At 36.2% G+C, this 23,339-nt stretch overlaps 2 protein-coding genes across 2 annotated transcripts; one reads left to right on the top strand and one right to left on the bottom strand.

Annotated features, from left to right (window-relative positions):
* Positions 1-1,063: 1,063 nt before the first annotated feature.
* On the bottom strand, positions 1,064-12,842 carry LOC131928068 (uncharacterized). Its single transcript, XM_059283979.1, has 6 exons — positions 12,671-12,842; positions 5,130-5,224; positions 4,579-4,595; positions 3,883-3,984; positions 2,874-2,918; positions 1,064-1,774 (listed from the first exon to the last, which is right to left on the bottom strand). Exons 2-6 carry the CDS (start codon positions 5,188-5,190, stop codon positions 1,691-1,693), a joined length of 309 nt encoding a protein of 102 aa, XP_059139962.1. The 5' UTR covers positions 5,191-5,224; positions 12,671-12,842; the 3' UTR covers positions 1,064-1,690.
* Positions 12,843-17,064: 4,222 nt separating this feature from the next.
* LOC131928063 (uncharacterized) lies at positions 17,065-22,895 on the top strand (the record flags this gene model as incomplete). The annotated part of the gene is made up of 6 exons (XM_059283973.1): positions 17,065-17,111; positions 20,645-20,693; positions 21,412-21,729; positions 22,211-22,288; positions 22,526-22,567; positions 22,810-22,895. Coding segments are annotated over exons 2-6 (573 nt in total), but the record flags the coding sequence as incomplete, so codon positions are not given.
* Between the last annotated feature and the right edge of the window lie 444 nt (positions 22,896-23,339).

The following is a 23,339-nucleotide window of genomic DNA, read 5'->3' as shown; positions in this document are numbered from 1 at the left end:
ACTTTCATTTACTTTTATTTATTACTTTCTCCCATACGAAGTACAGAGGAAGTATTGTATCAAGGAAAAAGACGTTTTACACATCCCTCAGTCCGAAAAACTTAGTTTTGCTAAAAATAAAAGATTATAAATTTATTTTTAACTTGATTAGATGACTTATCAACTCTTAAAAAAATTAATTACGTTTTTCGTTATAAACGTTGTTTGCTGTTCATTTGGTGCACAATTCTTTTTTCTTCGAGATTCTTTGCTCTTTTTAAAATTAATTTTCAAAATATTATTAAAAATCAAGTCTATATCATTAGTTGTGTTATATCCGTAGTGCTATATAAGAATATTTGAGAAAGTTTAGAGATCACTCACGCTTTATTATAAATATAGACTACACATGATTTAAATTTAATCTTCTTTTTTCTTTGACATATAAAGTAGTGTTTGGATTTAACATTGTGACATTATTTTAAGCAAAGATACAAGGGGGTTGGGACAATTGGTGACGATACAATTAGTTAAAGGTTGCAAGACTGTCGCAGTTGTCAGCGATTATTTCGGGAAAAATGATTTATATCAGGGGAGGCTATTCGGCTTATTTAAATTTCAGAATTATCATGCTAGCTCCCCTTAACTATCATCTTAACGAACACCATGTTATTTGATATTGTATAATGAAAATAAAAATACACTCGTTGAATAATTGATTATTGTTAAAAAAATTAATTAATTAATTAATATACATTAGTTACTGCAATAATCATACCACTAGTTCGAAATTTTGAGTCGTTACTTCTAGGCCTGAACATTTTGGTAATTAAATTAAATCATTTGCACGCCAAATAAGGGTTCGCTTCGGTGGAGTCGGTAAAGCTCATGATTGTTAAATTGAAAATACTCGAGTTTGAACCCTCGGGCAGATGAAGCTCGTAGCTGTGAACAGCCACTCTTCTAGGAGAGACAACTCCAAAACAGGCTGAAAGCAAAGTCAATGGCTTCCAATACTAAATTTAAGAACGAAGAAGGACAAGACACAAACGAACATTAAAAATAACTAAAAAGTCAAAACATGTCATTTTGGGAAGAAAGTGTTTTTAATTTTTATTGAACATAAGTGCCACAACAAAAATCTTTCAGAGCTATAGTTGTTTATGAACATAGTAAATGGAAAACACTTTTTAAAATGGTTTTGCATACATTTTTAACAGGGCTTTTTTTTCTACAATGTGTTTTAAAAAATAACTTTCTGTATTGTAATACTAAGGCTTTATGAATCAAATTTAGAATTTTACTATAAAAGACAAGTCGTTGTTAATTTCTAAATATGTTGATTTTTTAATTTATTTTTTATCATTTTTAAATAATTAATTTTATTATCTACTATGAGGAATAAAGTATTTTCTTTTTAGATTTATTCGTTTTAATGATTTTTGTCGGCTTTAGATTTTTAATTTTTTTGTTATGTTAGGTTAAAAATTTTCAGCTTTAGATTTTGTCAGGTTTATGTATGTTAGCTTTAGATTTTGTCAGGTTTATGTATGTTAGCTTTAGATTTTGTCAGGTTTAGATATTTCAGGTTTAAATTAGTTAGCTTTAGATTTGTCAGGTTTAGATTTGTCAGCTTTAGATTTTGTCAGGTTTAAATTGTCAGCTTTAGATTTTGTCAAGTTTAGAAATGTCTGGTTTAAATATGTCAGCTTTAAATGTTATTAGGTATAGGATTATTGTGTTTGTTCTTCTTGCAGTGAGCACGTTTGTGTGTACTGGTATCCAGAGGCATTGGCTGAAAAAAATAGTAGTGTATACGGTTACGTTTTCATGTGACAATAAAAATATAGAAATAACATTTAGCCTATCTATTCTAAAAAATATATAAATTTAGGGTATTTAAAACACCCCCAAACAACTTTTAAAAAAGGAATATCAGCTCAATGTAAACTTTTCTACAATAGCAAGTGTGCAAGATTGTTAATTAAACCCATAATTCAGAAGCAAAGATGATTTTTTTACAATAATACTTAAAACAGTAAAAATGGTAACAGTCCTGATTAACATCTGTACATGAATCTATTTTTTTTTTTTTTACAAAAACAAGTATCTAAATAGAGAAATATAGTTTAAAGATCAATATTTAACTTTTTAAACCTTTTTTTATTTAATGTGTTTGACGCCATTATTTGCACACACACACACCACCCCCACCCTCTCCGTCCCCTGTCGTCACAAAAGTCAAAGACGGCCGCTATTCTTCCCACCCCCTCCCCCGACCTAGATCAATGTTACATTATTTATGAACGACACCAAAACCATAGTAATGAAGATGACTTAAAAATTAAGATTTTTAAGCTATTTAACTTGTATAGGGATGTAGCTGATAATTCTGGTTAATGACTTACTGTTGTCTCACAAGGTTTTAACCAATTTAACATGTATATCAATGTACTGATAAGTCTGTTAAGTAACTTACTGTTGTCTTAGAAGGTTTTAACCAATTCAACATGTATATGAATGTACTTATAAGTCTGTTAAGTAACTTACTGTTGTCTTAGAAGGTTTTAAGCAGTTTATTTTGTATATGAATGTAGCTAATGTCTGGTACGTTGCTAACCATAGTCCAGAGGCGTAGCGAAGGGGTGGGGGGCAGGGGGTACATATGTCCCCGACCCTAGGAGCGCCAAAATGGGGTGAAAAAAAAATTAAAATCTCATTTTAGCTGCAGTTTTGAATTATAATCTAAAAAAAATATATTGGGGGAGGGGTGCCAAATTGAAAGTTTGTCCCGGGCGCCGGGAGGGGTCGCTACGCCTCTTCTATAGTCTAAGAAGGTTTTAAGCAGTTTAACTAGTATATGAATGTAGCTGATAAGTCTGTTTGTAACTTACTGTTGAGTTAGAGACGGCAGTGACATCAGTGTCATCAGGGGTAGACTGGTGGAAAAAAATCAAACATGTTTGATTGTTTAAAAATATTTTGATTCAACAGTTCAAATCGTAGTTTAGAACACCAGGCGAATCCTGGGGTGGGTGGGGTACCTCCCATTCATTGATAAACAAAACTGTTTACCACTTCCGCTCATTCATATATCAAGAATTTTTTTTTTCTCTGAAGAAAAGAGCCACCCTCCCACCCCCACCCACCCCCACCCACCCCCCACACACATCCTACGATCCTATATACATTAAGTGTAGAAATACTGTCAATTTTATCTTGATACATACATTTCTTGTACACTTACAATGTCTAGACATAACCCTTCACCCTCCCAAACTTAAATTCCCCTTAGACTTATTTTGCATAAACATCACTAACCCCCCCCCCCCCCACACACACACACACATACATTTCTTGTGCACGTATCGTTTCTAGACATACCCAACCCACCCCCGACCGTCCCAAATGACAGTTCCACGTACACTTTCCATGTCTATTCATCCCCACCCACCCCCACCATCCCATTCATAAATTCCTCGTGCCTACCACGTCTAAAAACTTCCCAAGCCCGACCCCCTCCCCACACATAAATTCCTTCATACCGACCAAGACTATACATCTCCAACCCACCCCTCCCCCACACATAAATTCCCCATACCGACCAAATCTATACACCACCACACCCCCTCCCCCACTTATAAATTCCCCATACATCTACACACACCCCTCCCCCACACATAAATTCCCCATACCAACCAAGTCTATACATCTACACCCCCCCCCCACACATAAATTCCAAAGACCTACCAAATCTATACACCTCCATAACCCCCTCCCTCACTCATAAATTCCCCATACATCTACACACACCCCTTCCCCCACACATAAATTCCCAATACCGACCACGTCTATACATCCCCACACCCCAGCCCACACATACATCCCCCCCCCCACACCTACCTCATCCAACACAGGCGGTGGTGGGCCATCCGGGCCAAAAGGATCCTCAGCATTGTTTTCAGTTGCATTACAGTTGACAACATTGCAGTCTATGTCACTCGTCTCCAAGCAGAAAACCAAGAATACTTTTACTATACGTTTATGTTGTTTTAAATACAGAGTTATACACTTTTATGCACTATCCTTGGCGTGGCCTGGCGGTAGAGAACTAGACTGCTAACCCTAAAGTCTCTAGTTCAAATCAGTGGAACGTCGCTGAATCCACGCAGCTTCAGAGGCGTAGCGATGGGGGGACAGGGGGGACATATGTCCCCGGGCGCCGACCTTAAGGGGCGCCAAAATGGGTTGGAAAAAGTAATCGAAAGTTTGAAGGGGGGGGTGCAAATCGAAAGTTTGAGGGGGGAGGGGTGCAAATCGAAAGTTTGTCCCCGGGCGCCTGGAAGGGTCGCTACACCTCTGCCCAGCTCTGATGGGTACCTAACTTAAGACGGCTTGGCATAGTTCTGACCACATTATCCCTTCATATGCCGTGGTCAATGAATCAGATGAACTCTACTTCATCTTGCCCATGTGTCTTGGGCACGAAAAGACAAAGATACCTACAACGGAATGTCGCCAGGGGGGTGAAAAATAAAAATACAGTCTTACAATTGATGTCATTCTACAGAGATAAAAATTGAATAATTAATGACTTACCAATAGCGATCGCTTGACTAATTGGACGATTTGTAAACATGAAAAAGAAATAGTAACCATGGCTACTTAAGTGTATGTACAATGTAGTAAAGTGATTTAGTTAACTTAAAAGTACTGGATAGAGGGTGGGCCTACACATTGTATGGTTCAAATATTGAGAATAAACAATAACCCAAATACAAATATTATCAGCGGTGTGGTATAAATAAACAAACATAGGCTACATCAGAAGTAATAAAATATTATATATTTTATTCTTTAATAAGGTAGAGGGCCGTACTTAGCTTTATTTTCCATTTATTTATTTTATGTTTGTTTTTTTTCGATTTAGAAAAAATATTTTTTACATATATAATCATCTTTTTAACTAAATACCACAATCGTTTTAACGGTAAATTTACATTTTCATACATATTTTTTTGCATTTTAAAAAGGTAAATGTACCTGGACAAAAAATACAAATATACGGAAAAATGCCCTCAGTTAACATTCCTGTAGATTCTTAATTAATAATCCACTGCTTAATTAATCAACATAGGTGTGTATCATACATGGATTAGCTGTGGCTCCAGCCATCAACACACACAGTCCCAGAATCCAATGAACCATCATGGCTGCTGTCTTGTAATTTTAAACTTGACAAAACCTGTGAAAATATGCATTTGTGGACTTATTTCTTTACTTTGTGTAAATTCAACAAGCAATTATTAAAACGTATAAAACATCTAATAATGAGCGTACCTCAACTCTCTTCATATATTTCAGTTATCAACAAGCAATTATAAAATCGGAAATACGTATAAAACATCTAAATATAATTGTATTCTATTTAGCAGACATTAAATACATATCAGCAGTGTTGTTTTCTACATTATTTTTCATCCTAAAAATGTATTTGTTAAACAAACAAGGGAAATAATGTGAATGGATTATTACGTTTATAATAATCGATAGCGTCCCTTTTCAAAATAGTGTTATGGTAGACTATGCTTCAAATAATGATGAATTGCTTTTTAATTTTATTAAAACATTACGTTTATAAATTAACAATTATAAAAACTGTGTTTGCTAGTCTACTGTGTTTGTTAGTCTACTTTGTTTGCTATTCTACTGTGTTGGCTAGTCTACTGTGTATGCTAGTCTACTGTGTATGTTAGTCTACTGTGTATGCTATTCTACTTTACTGTGTTTGCTATTCTACTGTGTTTGCTAGTCTACTGTGTTTGCTAGTCTACTGGGTTTGCTAGTCTATTGTGTATGCTAGTCTACTGTGTTTGCTAGTCTACTGTGTTTGCTAGTCTACTGTGTTTGCTAGTCTACTGTGTTTGCTAGTCTACTGTGTTTGCTAGCCTACTGTGTTTGCTATTCTACTGTGTTTACTAGTCTACAATGTTTGCTAGTCTATTGTGTTTACTAGTCTACTGTGTTTGATATTCTACTGTGTTTTCTAGTCTACTGTGTATGCTAGTCTAAATTGTTTGCGAGTCTACTGTGTTTACTAGTCTACTGTGTTTGCTAGTCTACTTTACTGTTTATGCTAGTCTACTGTGTATACTAGTCTACTTTACTGTTTATGCTAGTCTACTGTGTGTGCTAGTCTACTGTGTTTGCTAGTCTATTTGCTAGTCTAATATGTTTGCTAGTCTAATGTGTTTGCTAGTCTACTGTGTTTGCTAGTCTACTGTGTTTGCTAGTCTAATATGTTTGCTAGTCTACTGTGTATGCTAGTTTACTGTGTATGCTAGTCTACTTTACTGTGTTTACTAGTCTACTGTGTTTGATATTCTACTGTGTTTTCTAGTCTACTGTGTATGCTAGTCTAAATTGTTTGCTAGTCTACTATGTTTGCTAGTCTACTTTACTGTGTTTGCTAGTCTACTGTGTTTGCTAGTCTACTATGTTTGCTAGTCTACTGTGTATGCTAGTCTACTGTGTATGCTAGTCTACTTTACTGTGTTTGCTAGTCTACTGTGTTTGCTAGTCTCCTGTGTTTTCTAGTCTAAATTGTTTGCTAGTCTAATATGTTTGCTAGTCCACTGTGTATGCTAGTTTACTGTGTATGCTAGTCTACTGTGTATGCTAATTTACTGTGTTTGCGTGTCTACTGTGTTTGCTATTCTACTGTGTATGCTAGTCTACTGTGTTTGCTAGTCTACTGTGTTTGCTAGTCTACTGTGTTTGCTATTCTACTGTGTTTGCTAGTCTACTGTGTTTGCTATTCTACTGTGTTTGCTAGTCTACTTTGTTTGCTAGTCTACTGTGTTTGCTAGTCTACTTTAATGTGTTTGCTAGTCTACTGTGTTTGCGAGTCTACTGTGTTTGCTAGTCTACTGTGTTTGCTAGTCTACTGTGTTTGCTAGTCTACCGTGTTTGCTGGTCTACTTTGTTTGCTATTCTACTGTGTTTGCTAATCTACTGTGTATGCTAGTCTACTTTACTGTTTTTGCTAGTCTACTGTGTTTGCTAGTCTACTGTCTTTGCTAGTCTACTTTGTTTGCTAGTCTACTTTGTTTGCTAGTCTACTGTGTTTGCTAGTCTACTGTGTTTGCTAGTCTACTGTGTTTGCTATTCTACTGTGTTGGCTAGTCTACTGTGTATGCTAGTCTACTGTGTTTGCTAGTCTACTGTGTTTGCTAGTCTACTGTGTTTACTATTCTACTGTGTTTGCTAGTCTACTTTACTGTTTTTGCTAGTCTACTGTGTTTGCTAGTCTACTGTGTTTGCTAGTCTACTGTGTTTGCTAGTCTACTTTAATGTGTTTGCTAGTCTACTGTATTTGCTAATCTACTGTGTTTGCTAGTCTACTGTGTGTGCTAGTCTATTGTGTATGCTAGTCTACTGTGTGTGCTAGTCTACTGTGTTTGCTAGTCTACTGTGTTTGCTAGTCTACTGTGTTTGCTAGTCTACTGTGTTTGCTAGTCTACTGTGTTTGCTAGTCTACTTTAATGTGTTTGCTAGTCTAATGTGTTTGCTAGTCTACTGTGTATGCTAGTATACTGTGTTTGCTAGTCTACTGTGTTTGCTATTCTACTGTGTTGGCTAGTCTACTGTGTATGCTAGTCTACTGTGTATGTTAGTCTACTGTGTATGCTATTCTACTTTACTGTGTTTGCTATTCTACTGTGTATGCTAGTCTACTTTACTGTGTTTGCTATTCTACTATGTTTGCTAGTCTACTGTGTTTGCTAGTCTAATGCGTATGCTAGTCTAATGTGTATGCTAGTCTACTGTGTTTGCTAGTCTACTGTGTTTGCTAGTCTACTGTGTTTGCTAGTCTACTGTGTTTGCTAGTCTACTTTAATGTGTTTGCTAGTCTACTGTGTTTTCTAGTATACTTTAATGTGTTTGCTAGTCTACTGTGTTTTCTAGTCTACTTTAATGTGTTTGCTAGTCTACTGTGTTTGCTAGTCTACTTTAATGTGTTTGCTAGTCTACTTTAATGTGTATGCTAGTCTACTGTGTTTGCTAGTCTACTTTAATGTGTTTGCTATTCTACTGTGTTTTCTAGTCTACTTTAATGTGTTTGCTAGTCTACTGTGTTTGCTAGTCTACTTAACTGTGTTTGCTAGTCTACTGTGTATGCTAGTCTACTGTGTGTGCTAGTCTACAGTGTTTGCTAGTCTACTGTGTTTGCTAGTCTACTGTGTTTGCTAGTCTACTGTGTTTGCTAGTCTACTGTGTTTGCTAGTCTAATGTGTATGCTAGTCTACTGTGTTTGCTAGTCTACTGTGTTTGCTAGTCTACTGTGTTTGCTAGTCTAATATGTTTGCTAGTCTACTGTGTTTGCTAGTCTACAGTGTTTGCTAGTCTACTGTGTTTGCTAGTCTACTGTGTTTGCTAGTCTACTTTACTGTGTATGCTAGTCTACTGTGTTTGCTAGTCTACTGTGTTTGCTAGTCTACTATGTTTGCTAGTCTACTGTGTATGCTAGTCTACTGTGTTTGCTAGTCTACTGTGTTTGCTAGTCTACTGTGTTTGCTAGTCTACTATGTTTGCTAGTCTACTGTGTATGCTAGTCTACTGTGTTTGCTAGTCTACTGTGTTTGCTAGTCTACTGTGTATGCTAGTCTACTGTGTTTGCTAGTCTACTTTACTGTGTTTGCTAGTCTACTGTGTTTGCTAATCTACTATGTTTGCTAGTCTACTGTGTTTGTTAGTCTACTCTACTGTGTTTGCTAGTCTACTGTGTTTACTAATCTACTGTGTTTGCTATTCTACTGTGTTTGCTATTCTACTGTGTTTGCTAGTCTACTGTGTATGCTAGTCTACTGTGTATGCTAGTCTACTGCGTTTGCTATTCTACTGTTTGTTATTTCTACTGTGTTTGCTAGTGTACTGTGTTTGCTAGTCTACTGTGTTTGCTATTCTTCTGTATTTGCTAGTCTACTTTACTGTGTTTGCTAGTCTACTGTGTATGCTAGTCTACTGTGTTTGCTAGTCTACTGTGTTTGCTAGTCTACTGTGTATGCTAGTTTACTGTGTTGTCTCGTCTACTTTACTGTGTGCTAGTCTAGTTTACTCTGTGTTATCAACTTCACTGTATTAACAAATTAGTAGTCTACTTTTCAATGTTTGCTAACCTACTTTTCAATCTTGATTAGTCAAATTTATTAACAAATTACATGTCTACTTAATTGCGTTCGCTAGTTTACATCAGAGGCGTCGCGAGGCGGGAGATGGGGGAGGTGCGGACCCCACCGGGCGGCACCATTTAGGGGGGCGAAACCAAGACATATATATATATACATATATATATATATATATATATATATATATATATATATATATATATATATATATATATATATATATATATATATATATATATATATATATATATATATATATATATATATATATATATATATATATATATATATATATATATATATATATATATATATATATATATATATATATATATATATATATATATATATATATATATATATATATATATATATAGTAGAAAATGCTTTTTGCTAGTTCAATTCAAAATTAGATTTAAAAAGTATTTTAAGTACAAATTTACGATCCCGACAAAATGGGCGGGGGGGAGGGTGGGGGGATGACCCAATGAGGTAAACATGCTAACTATAGAGAAAACACAATGCTACGTCCAGCCAGTGTTTCTTCCAGACTTTTTTCTCCGGGGGATGGGGGCACTTGAAATTTTGGGGGGGGGGGGGGGGGGCGGTAGACTTTCTTTGGGGGGCGGGGCGGACACTGTTAAAAGTATATATTTTCTATATAAATTATACAAATTTCATTTCGTATTTTCGGGGGAGGGTGGGGGGCGGGGGGTTGCCTGGAAGAAACTCTGCGTCCGGCCTTATTAATAACGGACTATGGATAATCATCGTTACTTTAAACTTTGCACACTTTTAAAACTATCCTCCTAGAATAGTGGAGGCGGGTTGACATTAACTGCTAAATTTACACTGGAAATAAAAGTTAAGTTGAATATTTTTTTCAATAACTAATAATCAATAAGTTGCCGTACCGGGTGACACCCGAACTAGCTACGCCACTGGTGTACTTTACTGTGTTTGCTGGTCTACTTAATTGTATTTGCTGTTCTACTTAACTATATTTGCTAGTCTACTTTATTGTGTTTGCTAGTCAAGTCCTATTGTGTGTATAAATCTTCTGTGCGCCGAATCCTCTCAAACCATTGCATGAAAACTGCGGTTTTTTTTTTACTGCCAGTGTTAGGCTAATGTCGATGTCAAGTGTTAGCTAAAAATGATTGCGACTACTTGAGCTCTCTAAGGTGTTAAGTCGTAAAATTGCCCCCTAACTTGCCCCTTATCTACATATATAAAAAGCAATGTCTGTCTGTCTGTCTGTCTGCTTGTTGTTTTGCTTGTCTTTTTTGCATTGCTACATCTTTCATCCGATTGCCATGAAACTTTGGGAAGCTGTTAAAAATATACCTGGTAAGGTATCTGCGAAAAAAAAATCAAATTCGCTGGGGTGGCGCCCCGGTTGGGCCCGATTCAATTCTTCTCTATATAGGGTATATACCAATAAAGTCGATTGTGGTTTGAACTAGTTCATCCGATCGCAATAAAACATCGGAGAGTAGATTAAAACACTCCAGGGGAGGTTTTTTTTAAAAAAAATCTTTTTTATTAATATCGCAAAGCACTTTGGCCATTAGATCGTTTAAAAAAAGACTAAATACTAAAGACACAATGGGTAAAAATAATCGTTGCCTATATCGAATTAGGCGCGTGCTTCCGCGCCCCGGCATGGGGCGATTTGGCGCCCCGAGTTCAACGGTTTCTTTAAAGTATGTCCTTTGTCGCTCTGTTATATTGTTTTAACAAATTAATGCGAATTTTAATTTTACACACATATTGAAAAAAATTGAATTTATATAGAAAAAAATGAACTTTTACCAGTGTCTGCCCCATCTTCCCAAGAAAATTAAGTCCATCCTCCCACCCCTCGAAAATTTCAAGCGCACCCCCTTCCTCCCCCCCCCCCCCCACCCCGGAGAAAAAAGTTACACAAAAACACTGATTCTGTGGTTGATCCCCACCCAAATAGTGTTAATAGCCAACTCGGAGTGACGTGTAACGAGTTTTTTTTTTTCTAAACACAGCGCGCGGTGTGGAGTTAATGACCTAGCACACCCAAACAAATTCCATTCAGCTTGTTTACTACATGAAACGAAAGTTTTCTTTTTTTCCTCCGTGTAAATATTTAATGTACAAGATACATGGCGTTGAGGGAGAAATACAACGGGCGCTGGGTTGATAGTTTCGTCTGTCTCTAAACCGAAACCAAAACCAAATTCTCAACTTCAAAACTAACCGGAAAACAAAAAATGTCATTGAATACGGATTTTTATCCAGAATCGTAATTTTAATCGGATATTTTTATAAGGTGTCGGACGTAGATATTTTGTTAGATAATTAATTAACTACATTGGTCTTCCATAAATGACCTCACCATTTTCGGGAGTGGTCGGAGTTTGGTAGACCGAGGGGTGCCGTCATCTAGGTGGGAGGGTCTGGCCTATTTATAACGGTGTGCAGGGGAGGACAATCTAGCCGGGCTAACGGGGAAAATCCCGATGGACCCCCCCCCCCCCCACAGAAAAAATCGGTAAACCCCAGGTTCTAACAGTGTTATTAGTGGGTTTTTTAATTGGTGGTTTTTTTTTCATTTTATCTTCTTCGTTCCTTTATACCAGTGGTCTCCAAACATTTCAGCCCGAGGGCCGCGTTAACAATCAAATATCGGTTCGGGGGCCAGAGTTTCTTCCAGGCATCTCTTTGGGGTAGCAGAGCCCCCCTTCCTTAAAGAACGTCTATTATCGCCCCCCCCCCACCCACAAGAAAATATAATTTATAGTGAAATATATACAAATTACAGGTGCCCCCCCCCCCCGGAGAAAAAGTCTGAGAGAAACACTTTGATGCAAATGTTTTAATATTAAGAAAGTCTTACTTAAGCAAAGACTTATTTTTAAAAAAAAAACCTATAAATGGTATTTGCACCCAAAGCTACATTTTCAAATTGTTTTGTATTTTCTGGGCAAAGTTCCTCAGCCACCTCCAACAGATTTATTTCCCATTGACAAATAGAACTCCGCGGGCCGGATTAGAGGACCTCGGGGGCCGGATCCGACCCGCGGGCCGTAGTTTGGCGACCCCTGCTTTATACCAAGACGAACAATGCAGGCTTCGATTGAGAGAAAATCCACAATGAAAAATTCAATTTGTGGTTAGGGGCCCTTTTAAAAATTCCACGGACCTATTGGGCACAGCCAGTCCACCCCTGCCTGTATGTGACGATGTGTGACGTTTTGTGACGATGTGTGACTTTGTGAAGATGTGTGACGTTTTGTGACGATGTGTGACGTTTAGCAAAGATGCGTGACGTTTAGTAAAGATGTGTGAATTTGTGAGGATGTGTGACTTTTTGTGACGATGTGTGACGGCGGGAAGAGGCAAGGAAAAAAAATCATTTTTAAAAAAGCATGAAATCATTAATGCATAACACTCTGGAGATCTCGACTGTTGTCTGTGAAGAAAAGAATCTTAAGTACAAGTGAAAACTTTCAAAAACGGCAACTTACCTTAAAGGAAAATCCTTGTATGCAAAGTATCTTTTCACGCGACCAAAGCTTTAGTAACCTACCTACTGTTAATCAACATAAACGTATGTCTACACCACGATTCTTACAATACTAACAACATGAATTTCTCACGATGTATTTAAGCGGTTCGAATATGACTAGCCCGTTTTGATGTGTATAAAAATAAAGAACAATTATATATTTGAAACCATGCGATTGATTTGATGTTGTTTTTGTCGTCTACGATTGTAGTTTTCTTTTGTTCTACACTTGATTTCTTCTAATCTGTTTGAAGATTGTAATCCCTCTATAGTTTGTTTTGCAATCTTCAAATGCATGGAAACAGTTTCAAGTTGTTTTGAAATCTTTAAATGCATGGAAACAGTTTCAAGTAAATCAGGAAGTTTTGCATATAGTTGTACACAGGTTGTGTAGCAGAAAGTGGGAGCAGGGGTGGGCTGGGCCACCGGGATATTATGACAATTACTGGCGGGCCGCAAGGATAAAATACCAATGGGCCGTCTGGATAAAATCACGATTGGCTGCCAAGATAAAATCCAAGTGGTGGATAAAATCCGGTTGGACCGCCAAGATAAAATCCAGGTGGACCGCCAAGATAAAATCCAAGTGGGGGATAAAATCCAGGTGGGCCGCATGTATAAAATCCAAGTGGGGATAAAATTTAGGTGGGCCGCATGTATAAAATCCAAGTGGGTGATAAAATTCAGGTGGGCGGCATGTATGAAATCCAAGTGGTGGATAAAATCCAGATGGGCCGCCATGATAAAATTCCGGTGGGCCGTCAAGATAAAATTCTGGTGGGCCGCTAGGATAAAATTCTGGTGGGCCGCTAGGATAAAATTACTGTAGGCCGCCGGGAACAGTGCTGTAATGGGCCTATTAGTGCTATAGTATTTAAAACATGTCTTAATTTGATATGTTATAATAGTGCATTTGTAAAGTGACTTCATGGGCATCGGTCTTAAGGCTTGGGTGAAGAATAATAAAGTATGACATTTTTTTATTTATTTCCCAGGCCACTTACCTATTTCCGAGGCCACTTTTATCTATCTCCCAGGCCACTTATCTATTTTCGAGGCCATTTTTATATATTTCCGAGGTAACTTTTATTTATTTCCCAGGCCACTTTTATGCCACTTTTTTCTATTTTCCAGGCCATTTTTCCCCCCACTTTTATCTATTACCAAGGCCACTTTTATCTATTTCCCAGGCCATTTTTAGCAACTTATCTATTTTCCAGGCCATTTTCGTGCCCTTTTTATGTATTTCCCAGGCAACTTATCTATTTCCCAGGTCACTTTATTTATTTATCAGGCCACTTATCTATTTCCCAGGCCACTTTATTTATTTATCAGGCCACTTATCTATTTCCTAGGCCACTGATCTATTTCCCTATCCACTTTTATTTTTCCCCACTTTTATTTATTTCCCAATCCGCTTGTTCACTGAGAGTCTAGCCCTTGACGAGATCTGTTTATCGCTTCCATGATATGTGTTTTGTGATAGACGGCTGTTGTTTCAAACAATGTACCATAACTGAGTCTTTGATTTAGTTTATTATGTTGTTTTTGTTTCTTAATGTTACATCCGTGATTGATTGTTTTGTTGGACACTAATGACATACGCAAGCTAAACATTGGGCTCTGTTTTGGACAATGTCATGCTTTGAAATTGATTAAAAATTCAGTTAAAACGAATTGATCTAAGATAAAGTGATCTTTTACAAATTATGTTAATTATCGGTATGTTGTATCAATCAATGTTGTCAGTCTGTGCGGGGGAGGTGTGGGTGTTGGTGTTGGGGGGATGTGTGGATGTCGGTATTGTGGGGAGGTGTGGGTGTTGGTGTTGGGGGGATGTGTGGATGTCGGTATTGTGGGGAGGTGTGGGTGTTGGTGTTGGGGGATATGTGTGGGTGTTGGTGTTGGGGAATGTATGGGTGTTGTTGTTGGGGGGATGTGTGGATATCGGTATTGTGGGGAGGTGTGGGTGTTGGTGTTGGGGGATATGTGTGGGTGTTGGTGTTGGGGAATGTATGTGTGTTGGTGTTGGGGGTGTGCGGGTGTGGGTTTTGATGTTGGGGGAAAAAGCGAGTGTAGTATTGGATGGATGTGCGGGTATTGGGGTTGGGGGTGTGTGGGTGTTGGTGAGGGGGGATGTGTGTGTTAGTGTTTGTGTTGGGGGGATGTGTGGGTGTTGGTGTTGGGGGATGTGTGTGTGTTAGTGTTTGTGTTGGGGGGATGTGTGGGTGTTGGTGTTGGGGGGATGTGCGGATGTTAGTGTTGGGGAGGATGTGTCGGTGTTGATGGAGGGGGGGGGTGAATTATTCTTTACTATTTTCCCCTTTATGTGTTATATATGTGCATGAGCAATCTATTATTTAAGAGCATCTTAATAATTGTTAATCGACGTATAAATAGAAAATGATAAACTTCTGTTCTAGAACACACTTCCCCCAGCTAAGCCATGGCGACTATGTCAGCCATTGATTTCAACAACAGCTGCGTTTATAGCCAGTACTTCTGGACGAGAACTACAAAGGAATGTGTTCGATGTTTACATCTGTTCGAAATGGGGTTGGGATCAAACAACAGACATCTAATACTGGTAGATGTATCAAAACACGAACATAAATACAATAATCTGAATCATGAGCTCGCTGGATATTTCCATAGGGGCTTACAGACATATTTATACACATCATAAATATATATATATATATATATATATATATATATATATATATATATATACATGTAAATAAATAAAAAAAGACATATCTTTTTATATATATATATATATATATATATATATATATATATATATATATATATATATATATATATATATATATATATATATATATATATTTACCGCCAAGTCAGAAACTTAATAAAAACATATCCACTTGAAAGAGAATTGTTTATTTATTATTTTTTTTTGCTAGGCATATTGAATATTTTATAATTAGACCTAGGCCTATGGCTATGGCTATGGCTATGGCTATGGCTATGGCTATGGCTATGGCTATGGCTATGGCTATGGCTATGGCTATGGCTATGGCTATGGCTATGGCTATGGCTATGGCTATGGCTATGGCTATGGCTATGGCTATGGCTATGGCTATGGCTATGGCTATGGCTATGGCTATGGCTATGGCTATGGCTATGGCTATGGCTATGGCTATGGCTATGGCTATGGCTATGGCTATGGCTATGGCTATGGCTATGGCTATGGCTATGGCTATGGCTATGGCTATGGCTATGGCTATGGCTATGGCTATGGCTATGGCTATGGCTATGGCTATGGCTATGGCTATGGCTATGGCTATGGCTATGGCTGTGGCTATGGCTGTGGCTATGGCTGTGGCTCTGGCTGTGGCTGTGGCTGTGGCTGTGGCTGTGGCTGTGGCTGTGGCTGTGGCTAGGGCTAGGGCTAGGGCTAGGGCTACGGCTAGGGCTACGGCTACGGCTACGACTACGGCTACGGCTACGGCTACGGCTACGGCTACGGCTACGGCTACGGCTAAGGTTCTGCTGTTTGTTTGTTAACAAACGCATGCGCAGCACCACCGAAAACATCGGTAGTTTATCTCCGTTGCGCATGCGGTTCTTTTTCCGGCTAGAATCGGCCTATTTTTTTACTCACCTATTTGATCTGAAACATTGTATATTCATATATATTGTAGGCCTATATATATTAATTTATATATATATATATATATATATATATATATATATATATATATATATATATATATATATATATATATATATGTTTTATATACATATTTATATAAAAATACAATGGAAACATTATATATTGTGTGTGTGAAACCTGGACCCTCTACCCCTTTCTTTTTTTCGTGTTAAACTGTGCAGAAGCCTGTGCAAACTGCATACAACGAACTCTTTAAAAAATTGTTTACTCATTTTTTTATTTTATTTTTTTGCCTGGCATTTTTGGGGGAACACATGGCGGCCACAGCTCACTGGATCGTCACACAGCACTGCTGTTATCTTGGCTGAATAACTGAACAGAAAATTTCATTTGTAATTTTATTTCATTTTGTATCATTAAATTCCAAGTAGAAACTAAAATTAGTAATATTAAGCTTGGGAGAAAAAAAAACATAAATAATCAACAAAATGAATCATTACGTGTTCGATACAATTTCCCGATATTAATTATTTGAGATATCTAATCTTAAGAAATGGCACGTTATCGAGTTTTAGATCCATCTTTACTATCGTCAGTTGGAGTCAGAACCTGCACAACAAAGACATTATTGGGGTAAATCCGTTTAAATTACGTGTAGGCCTACTTAAGATGCACACCTATAAAATACAACGTAATAAACACATAACGTTTGATTGTAATCTATCTCTGCTGGTGTCTTTACCATATCGTCTGCGTAAAGGTATGTTGTTGTTGTTGTTTTTTTTTACATTTGTAGAGTAAGTTTAACTTGAATGTTTGTAATCTGTACATTTTCATGGCGAGTTTAATGAAGAAAATGATTGATCCTTGAACAAATGCGACTTGACTTAAATTAAAACTAATTTCGTTATAGATCGCGTTTTATGTGTTATTAATTGTTAACTAGTGACTATGCTTCCATAGATGACGCCTCAGTTTTTGAAGAGATTTAACCCCCGCCTCTTTCTCCCCATCTTCACCCACATGTCTGATACGCGAACTACACTTCCGATTACGCAAGGAGTAATCGGAAATGTATTTAGCTTATAGGAGTGGCAGATACAGTGTGCTTAAAATCGTACTATTGTCGTTTTAATTTGTTGGCTGTTTCTCTAAAAACACGTGTATTGAATAAAGGTATGTTTTTAGCTAGGTAGAATTAATTAAACATTTTTGGTTATAAATATTACATATGTTTTTAGCAAGGTAGAATTAATTCAACTTTTCTGTAGGCCTATATAAATATTAGGCCTACATATGTTTTTAGCTAGGTAAAATTAATTTAACTTTTCTGTATATAAATATTAGGCCTACACATGTTTTAGCTAGGTAGAATTAATTCAACTTTTCTGAACATAATTAATCTTAGGCCTACATATGTTTTTAGCTAGGTAGAATTATTTCAACATTTCTGTATATAAATATTACATATTTTTTAGCAAGGTAGAATTAATTCAACTTTTCTGAATATAAATATTAGGCCTACATATGTTCTTAGCTATGTAGAATTAGTTCAACTTTTCTGTATATAAATATTACATACGTTTTAGCTAGATAGAATTAATTCAACTTTTCTGTATATAAATATTACTATGCTTTTAGCTAGATAGAATTAATTTCACTTTTCTGTTTATAAATATTCCATATGTTTTTTAAAAAAAATAACTTTAATAGCCTAAAACAATTTAAAAGAACCTAAGGATTCATTCACAATAAATCATGAAGTTTAGAATTACCTAGTTACAATTAGCAAGATTATGTAATTCTCTAGATCCTTTATATAGTTAAGTTTAAAGACTTCTTAAATTCAGAACTGGATAAATTGGCCTACCTATCTACAATTATACACACAAAAAATTGTATAATTTTTGTTGTTGCTTTCAGCTGCTTTTAAAAGTTAATGGTTTATCTCTGTACGAAAATTCGCATACAGCTGATTTCATAAAGAGTATAAATAGTGTTATCAAAGTGTCTAGCACCACGTCATTAAGGCTTAGTTCAAATCATTCATAAACTTGATATTACGAAATTGATATTCCATACTTATGAAAGATTTCAATTTACGATAAACTGTTTCACTTTAGACATTTTAGTACTCAAATTAAAGTATGCTTGGTGTTCAAAAATTATTATAATTAATTATGATGTGATTGTTTCACGGTAATTCCCAAATACAACATGTTTTGTCAAGTATAAATAGAATACACGCAAACGGGAAGTTGTTTTCTAGCCTATTAATGCGAGCATCTTGTTTCATGACCTATATATTTTTAAATAAAGAAAACCATCGGTAAAGGAGTTTAAAAAATAAAGCGCTGTTCTTTTAAGCCTCATTCAAATATCATAATTGTTTACTATATTGGCTTCATGCATTGTATCATCTAGACTAGATTATAAGCACTGGCCCCGGGATATTCTAAACGACGTTGAAGTGTAACTGATACATTCACGTTATGAAATCGATAAACCTTATAAGAATTCTTGTGGTATGTGAAAATTAGGGGTGGACTGGTTGTGTCCTAAAGGCAGAGGCGTAGCAAGGGCGGGGCGGGGGGTGCGGACCGCACCGGGTGACACCATTTGGGGGGGGGGGTGACACCAAGGTAAAAAAATTGCCAAATGTACAGACTATAGATAAACATCGTTAATATTAAGTCTGCAGTGTTTAAAGCTTACATATATATATATATATATATATATATATATATATATATATATATATATATATATATATATATATAGTTAGCACGTTTATGACACCCCCATCCTCTTGTAATAATTGTCGATTTTTACTTAAAAAGGCTATTTAACTTTAATTTAATCATTGATGGAACTAGCAAAAGACATTTTTAACTGCACAATTTGCAATTTAAATGCTGGTGTCAGCCCCCCCCCCCCTAAATAGTGTCAACCGGTGGGAACCGCACCCCCGCCCCGCCCTCGCTACGCCTCTGGGTATTGGTCATGTGGGTGTTCGATTGGGTGGGTTGTAACCTATCTGTCTCTCCCTTTACTACGCAAATTGTTCTATCTAGGTTTCCATTAATGCTGCCTAAAGTCAGCGATTTTTTAAACTGGTAGGTACACCTTCCAGTTAGCATAGCGACCTGTCACGCCGCCCGGTGCGAACTTTCTATTTGGCGCCCCCACCCCATATATATATATATATATATATATATATATATATATATATATATATATATATATATATATATATATATATATATATATATATATATATATATATATATAATCAGGGGCGTAGCGAGGGGGAGCGGGGGGTGCGGACCGCACCGGGTGACACCATTTAGGGGGGTGACACCAAGGCAAAAAATAGCACAATATATAGAGAAAAACTTGAGGGGAGGGTGTAAATCGAAAGTTTGAGTGGGGGGTGCAAATCGAAAACTTGAGGGGGGTGGGTGCAAATCGAAAACTTGAGGGGGGGGGGGTGCAAATCGAAAGTTTGAGGGGGGGGGGGGTGTAAATCGAAAACTTGAAAGTTTGTCCCAGGGAAGGGTCGCAACGCTTCTGGGGGGGTGACACCATTAAGTGCCGCACCGGGTGACACCCGACCTCGCTACGCCACTGGATATAATGTATATAGATATAGACAGATAGATAGATATATAGATGTATAGATATATATATATATTGGCGCCTTTTTCGGAGATTAATTAAATACAAGTTAAAACAAGTTCCGCAATACAAAAAACACCAAATAACAACAGCATACACATTACTGAATCTACGAATTAAAAATAGCCTACTTCTTGGCTTACTTTTTATCGGCGCCTAGCGAGGCGCCAGGCTTGTGCGAGACGCTTTTTTTGTCACAAGGTATGTCAATTTTGGCGCCTTTACATCTGCTGTTTGTGATATTCCATCTGGGTATAGACCCTCAACAACCAGGATCTATAAATCCAGAGTTTCTTCCAGGCATCTCTTCGGGGGGGGGCGAAGCCCCCCCGAAAAATTTTTACCGCCCCCCCGAACGAAATGAAATTTATATAATTTATATAGAAAATATATACTTTTAACAGTGTCCGCCCCCCCCGAAGAAAGTTTACCGCCCCCCCGAAGATTTCAAGTGCCCCCCCGGAGAAAAAAGTCTGGAAGAAACACTGTATAAATCTCAACCGGCTATCCCTTATTAATTCGTAAATCACAATTCTTATTTTTAAATTTTAGTATTGTTTTTTTTTTTTATGTAAACCAATGATACATTTCAGAATCTTTTTTATTTCTTTTCAGATGAAAGCAATTAGATCTATCTGCTTCGTTATGCTATACTTTGCCTTAGGTAAGGCTTGCTGCTAAAGGGATCATCAATAAAAGACATTACAAAAAGCCAGAAACCGCCCTCCATATTTAAATGACACCACGCCTGAGTCTTCAACCCCCCCCCCCCCCTCCCTCACAATTTCAGTTAGATTTTTTTTAAACATTGATTTTTTTTAAATATTGATTGAGCTCTGTCAACAAAGAGTATTTTAATCCTTTTTTATTTCAATTTATTAAAACCGTTTCTTAAGACGCGAAATAAAGGCTACCATTTTCTATTATTACTTTTTTTTAAATGCAAAAGTGTGACACCACATATCATACTTGACCTCGGCGTATGAAGGGATAGTGTGGTCAGCATCTTGCCCAGCGGCCTTTACTTGCCCAACATAAGAAAGGTACCTATCAGAGATGGGACGTCCTAACAAGCACGAGTCCGAATCGAGAACCGAACTTGATACTTTCGGGCTGACAGAAAACGCTCCACTATTCAACAACGCAATGTATGAAATAATAAATGTATTTAATGTAACAATTACAGAATACAATTATATTGAATTGTGAAATTTCCACATATCAAACTCAATAGTGGGCTCGAGTTAAAATGTTTGACTATACTTTAACTAAACGGAATTAATGAGAGACATAATTATAAAATTTAGCATTTTTTTAAAATTGAAATCTTGATATAGTAACATGTAAACTTTCACATAATGCATACTTTTGTTTTATCTCAGTCTGCAAAGGTGAAGAAGAGATATGCATGAAGAATGAACCTTGTACCATCACCCGTGTCATCCCATTCTATCAACCTGGAGTGTACCAATGTACCATCAATGATGAACTCACTTATGAAATCGATACGTACGACAATGTACCGGAAGTGATGATTGTAGACAGCCACAGCAAGTTCATTAATGTCACAACACAGACAATCAATGGGGACAACTTGAGAATTGTAGTTGTGGTAAAACTATACGACAACAAGCTGGAAGGGGAGTGGAAAATATTATTCGGAGATAAAATACGGATTAAGTTCAGAGTGATATTCACAGGTAATTATATGTTTCTAAGGATTGTACACACACACACACACACACACACACACACACACACACACACACACACACACACACACATATATATATATATATATATATATATATATATATATATATATATATATATATATATATATATATATATATATATATATATATATGTATGTATGTATATATATATATATATATATATATATATATATATATATATATATATATATATATATATATATATGTGTGTGTGTGTGTGTGTTTTGTGTGTGTGTGTTTTGTGTGTGTGTGTTTTGTGTGTGTGTGAATGAATAGAAGGTGAAGGTGTGACTATTTTTAATTTTTTTTTTAAAAGGTTTTCTTAGCATCATTATTTAATTAAAATAAACTTTAATATACAGTTCAAGATGTTTCAAATGTTTCAAATAAAGATTTTGCAAGTGTGAACAGAAATGTTTCAAAATTACGATATCTATTTCTTCAGATGACGCTAACCTACGAAGAACAGTGATTGCATATAAAGAATTTAACAAAAAACTAAACTTTCTACTTGATGGTCAAAGTTAGTATCAATGTTACCTTTTCGACTTCATAGTATTTGAGATCGGAAGAAATGTATACTTAAATAAATATTTATTGGGTTAAGTTAATGTGTGTACGCATATATAAATATAAATATAAGTTACACCTGTGTATATATATATGTATATATATATATATATATATATATATATATATATATATATATATATATATATATACATATATATATATATATTAGCGATTTCTTTTGTTGCAGAGACGCTTGAGGCTATGATTAATCGGACACTGGACGGTCTAGGTTTGTATACTTTTATACTTAAAATTGCCATATTTATATACGCATATAGACTCACACATATATATATATATATACATATATATATATATATATATATATATATATATATATATATATATATATATATATATATATATATATATATATATATATATATATATATATAAACAGTTTTATTTTTATTTTCTTCACTTATTATTTGATGTTTATTCGTTTGCTGAATATATAATTTGATTTATCAGAGAACGCTGAATATCTGATCAAAAAACAAGTCAAGAATAAGGAAACAGTAGGTCCCAGAAAAGCAGCTGTTAAAAATACTGATCGGGTACGTTTTTACTTTTATATATTTAGGTTCATTTTCAAATTACAAGTAGAAGTAGAGTTATGTTGTTAATTTTATTTACCCCAACATATAAATGAATTGTGTCGTCCGCTAATTCCAAGAGAATTAAGCCCGAGTTCTCAATTAGAGAGTTGGGATGCTGCTAAGTACTGTCTTACCCTATTGTTTTTTTTTCATGCCGGGCTTGTACTGTTGTTGGAAATGTCATAAAATGAAAGTCATGGAATCGATACCCAGACTTCCTTACTGTAACCTTCAATTGGGGTGGGGGATTAGTAAATACCTGAAAGGAACCCATGGCACTAGCTTCTGGTCATAATGGCGTTACGAATCATGCAGCTCTTCTTCATTTTCTAGTCTAACTGTGACAGATATTTGTTCTGGTCTGACTGTGACAGATATTTGTTCTACTCTGCTTGTGCCAGA

The sequence above is a fragment of the Physella acuta genome, unplaced genomic scaffold (genome assembly GCF_028476545.2).
Source record: "Physella acuta isolate Inbredline_101_S28 unplaced genomic scaffold, ASM2847654v3 ptg001459l, whole genome shotgun sequence".
Lineage (NCBI taxonomy): Eukaryota > Metazoa > Mollusca > Gastropoda > Physidae > Physella > Physella acuta.
The sequence above is the reverse complement of the archived record's forward strand: the minus strand, read 5'-3'. Positions and strand labels throughout refer to the sequence as shown.

Coding starts and splice junctions, on each gene's coding strand:
- LOC131928068 (XM_059283979.1), bottom strand. CDS start 5,190: ATGATGGTTCATTGGATTCTGGGACTGTGTGTGTTGATGGCTGGAGCC. Junction 2,919..3,882: donor CACCGCCTGTGTTGGATGAG/GTAGGTGTGGGG, acceptor TTTTTCCACCAG/TCTACCCCTGATGACACTGA. Junction 1,775..2,873: donor CTGCCGTCTCTAACTCAACA/GTAAGTTACAAA, acceptor TATTTTTTTCAG/CCAATGCCTCTGGATACCAG.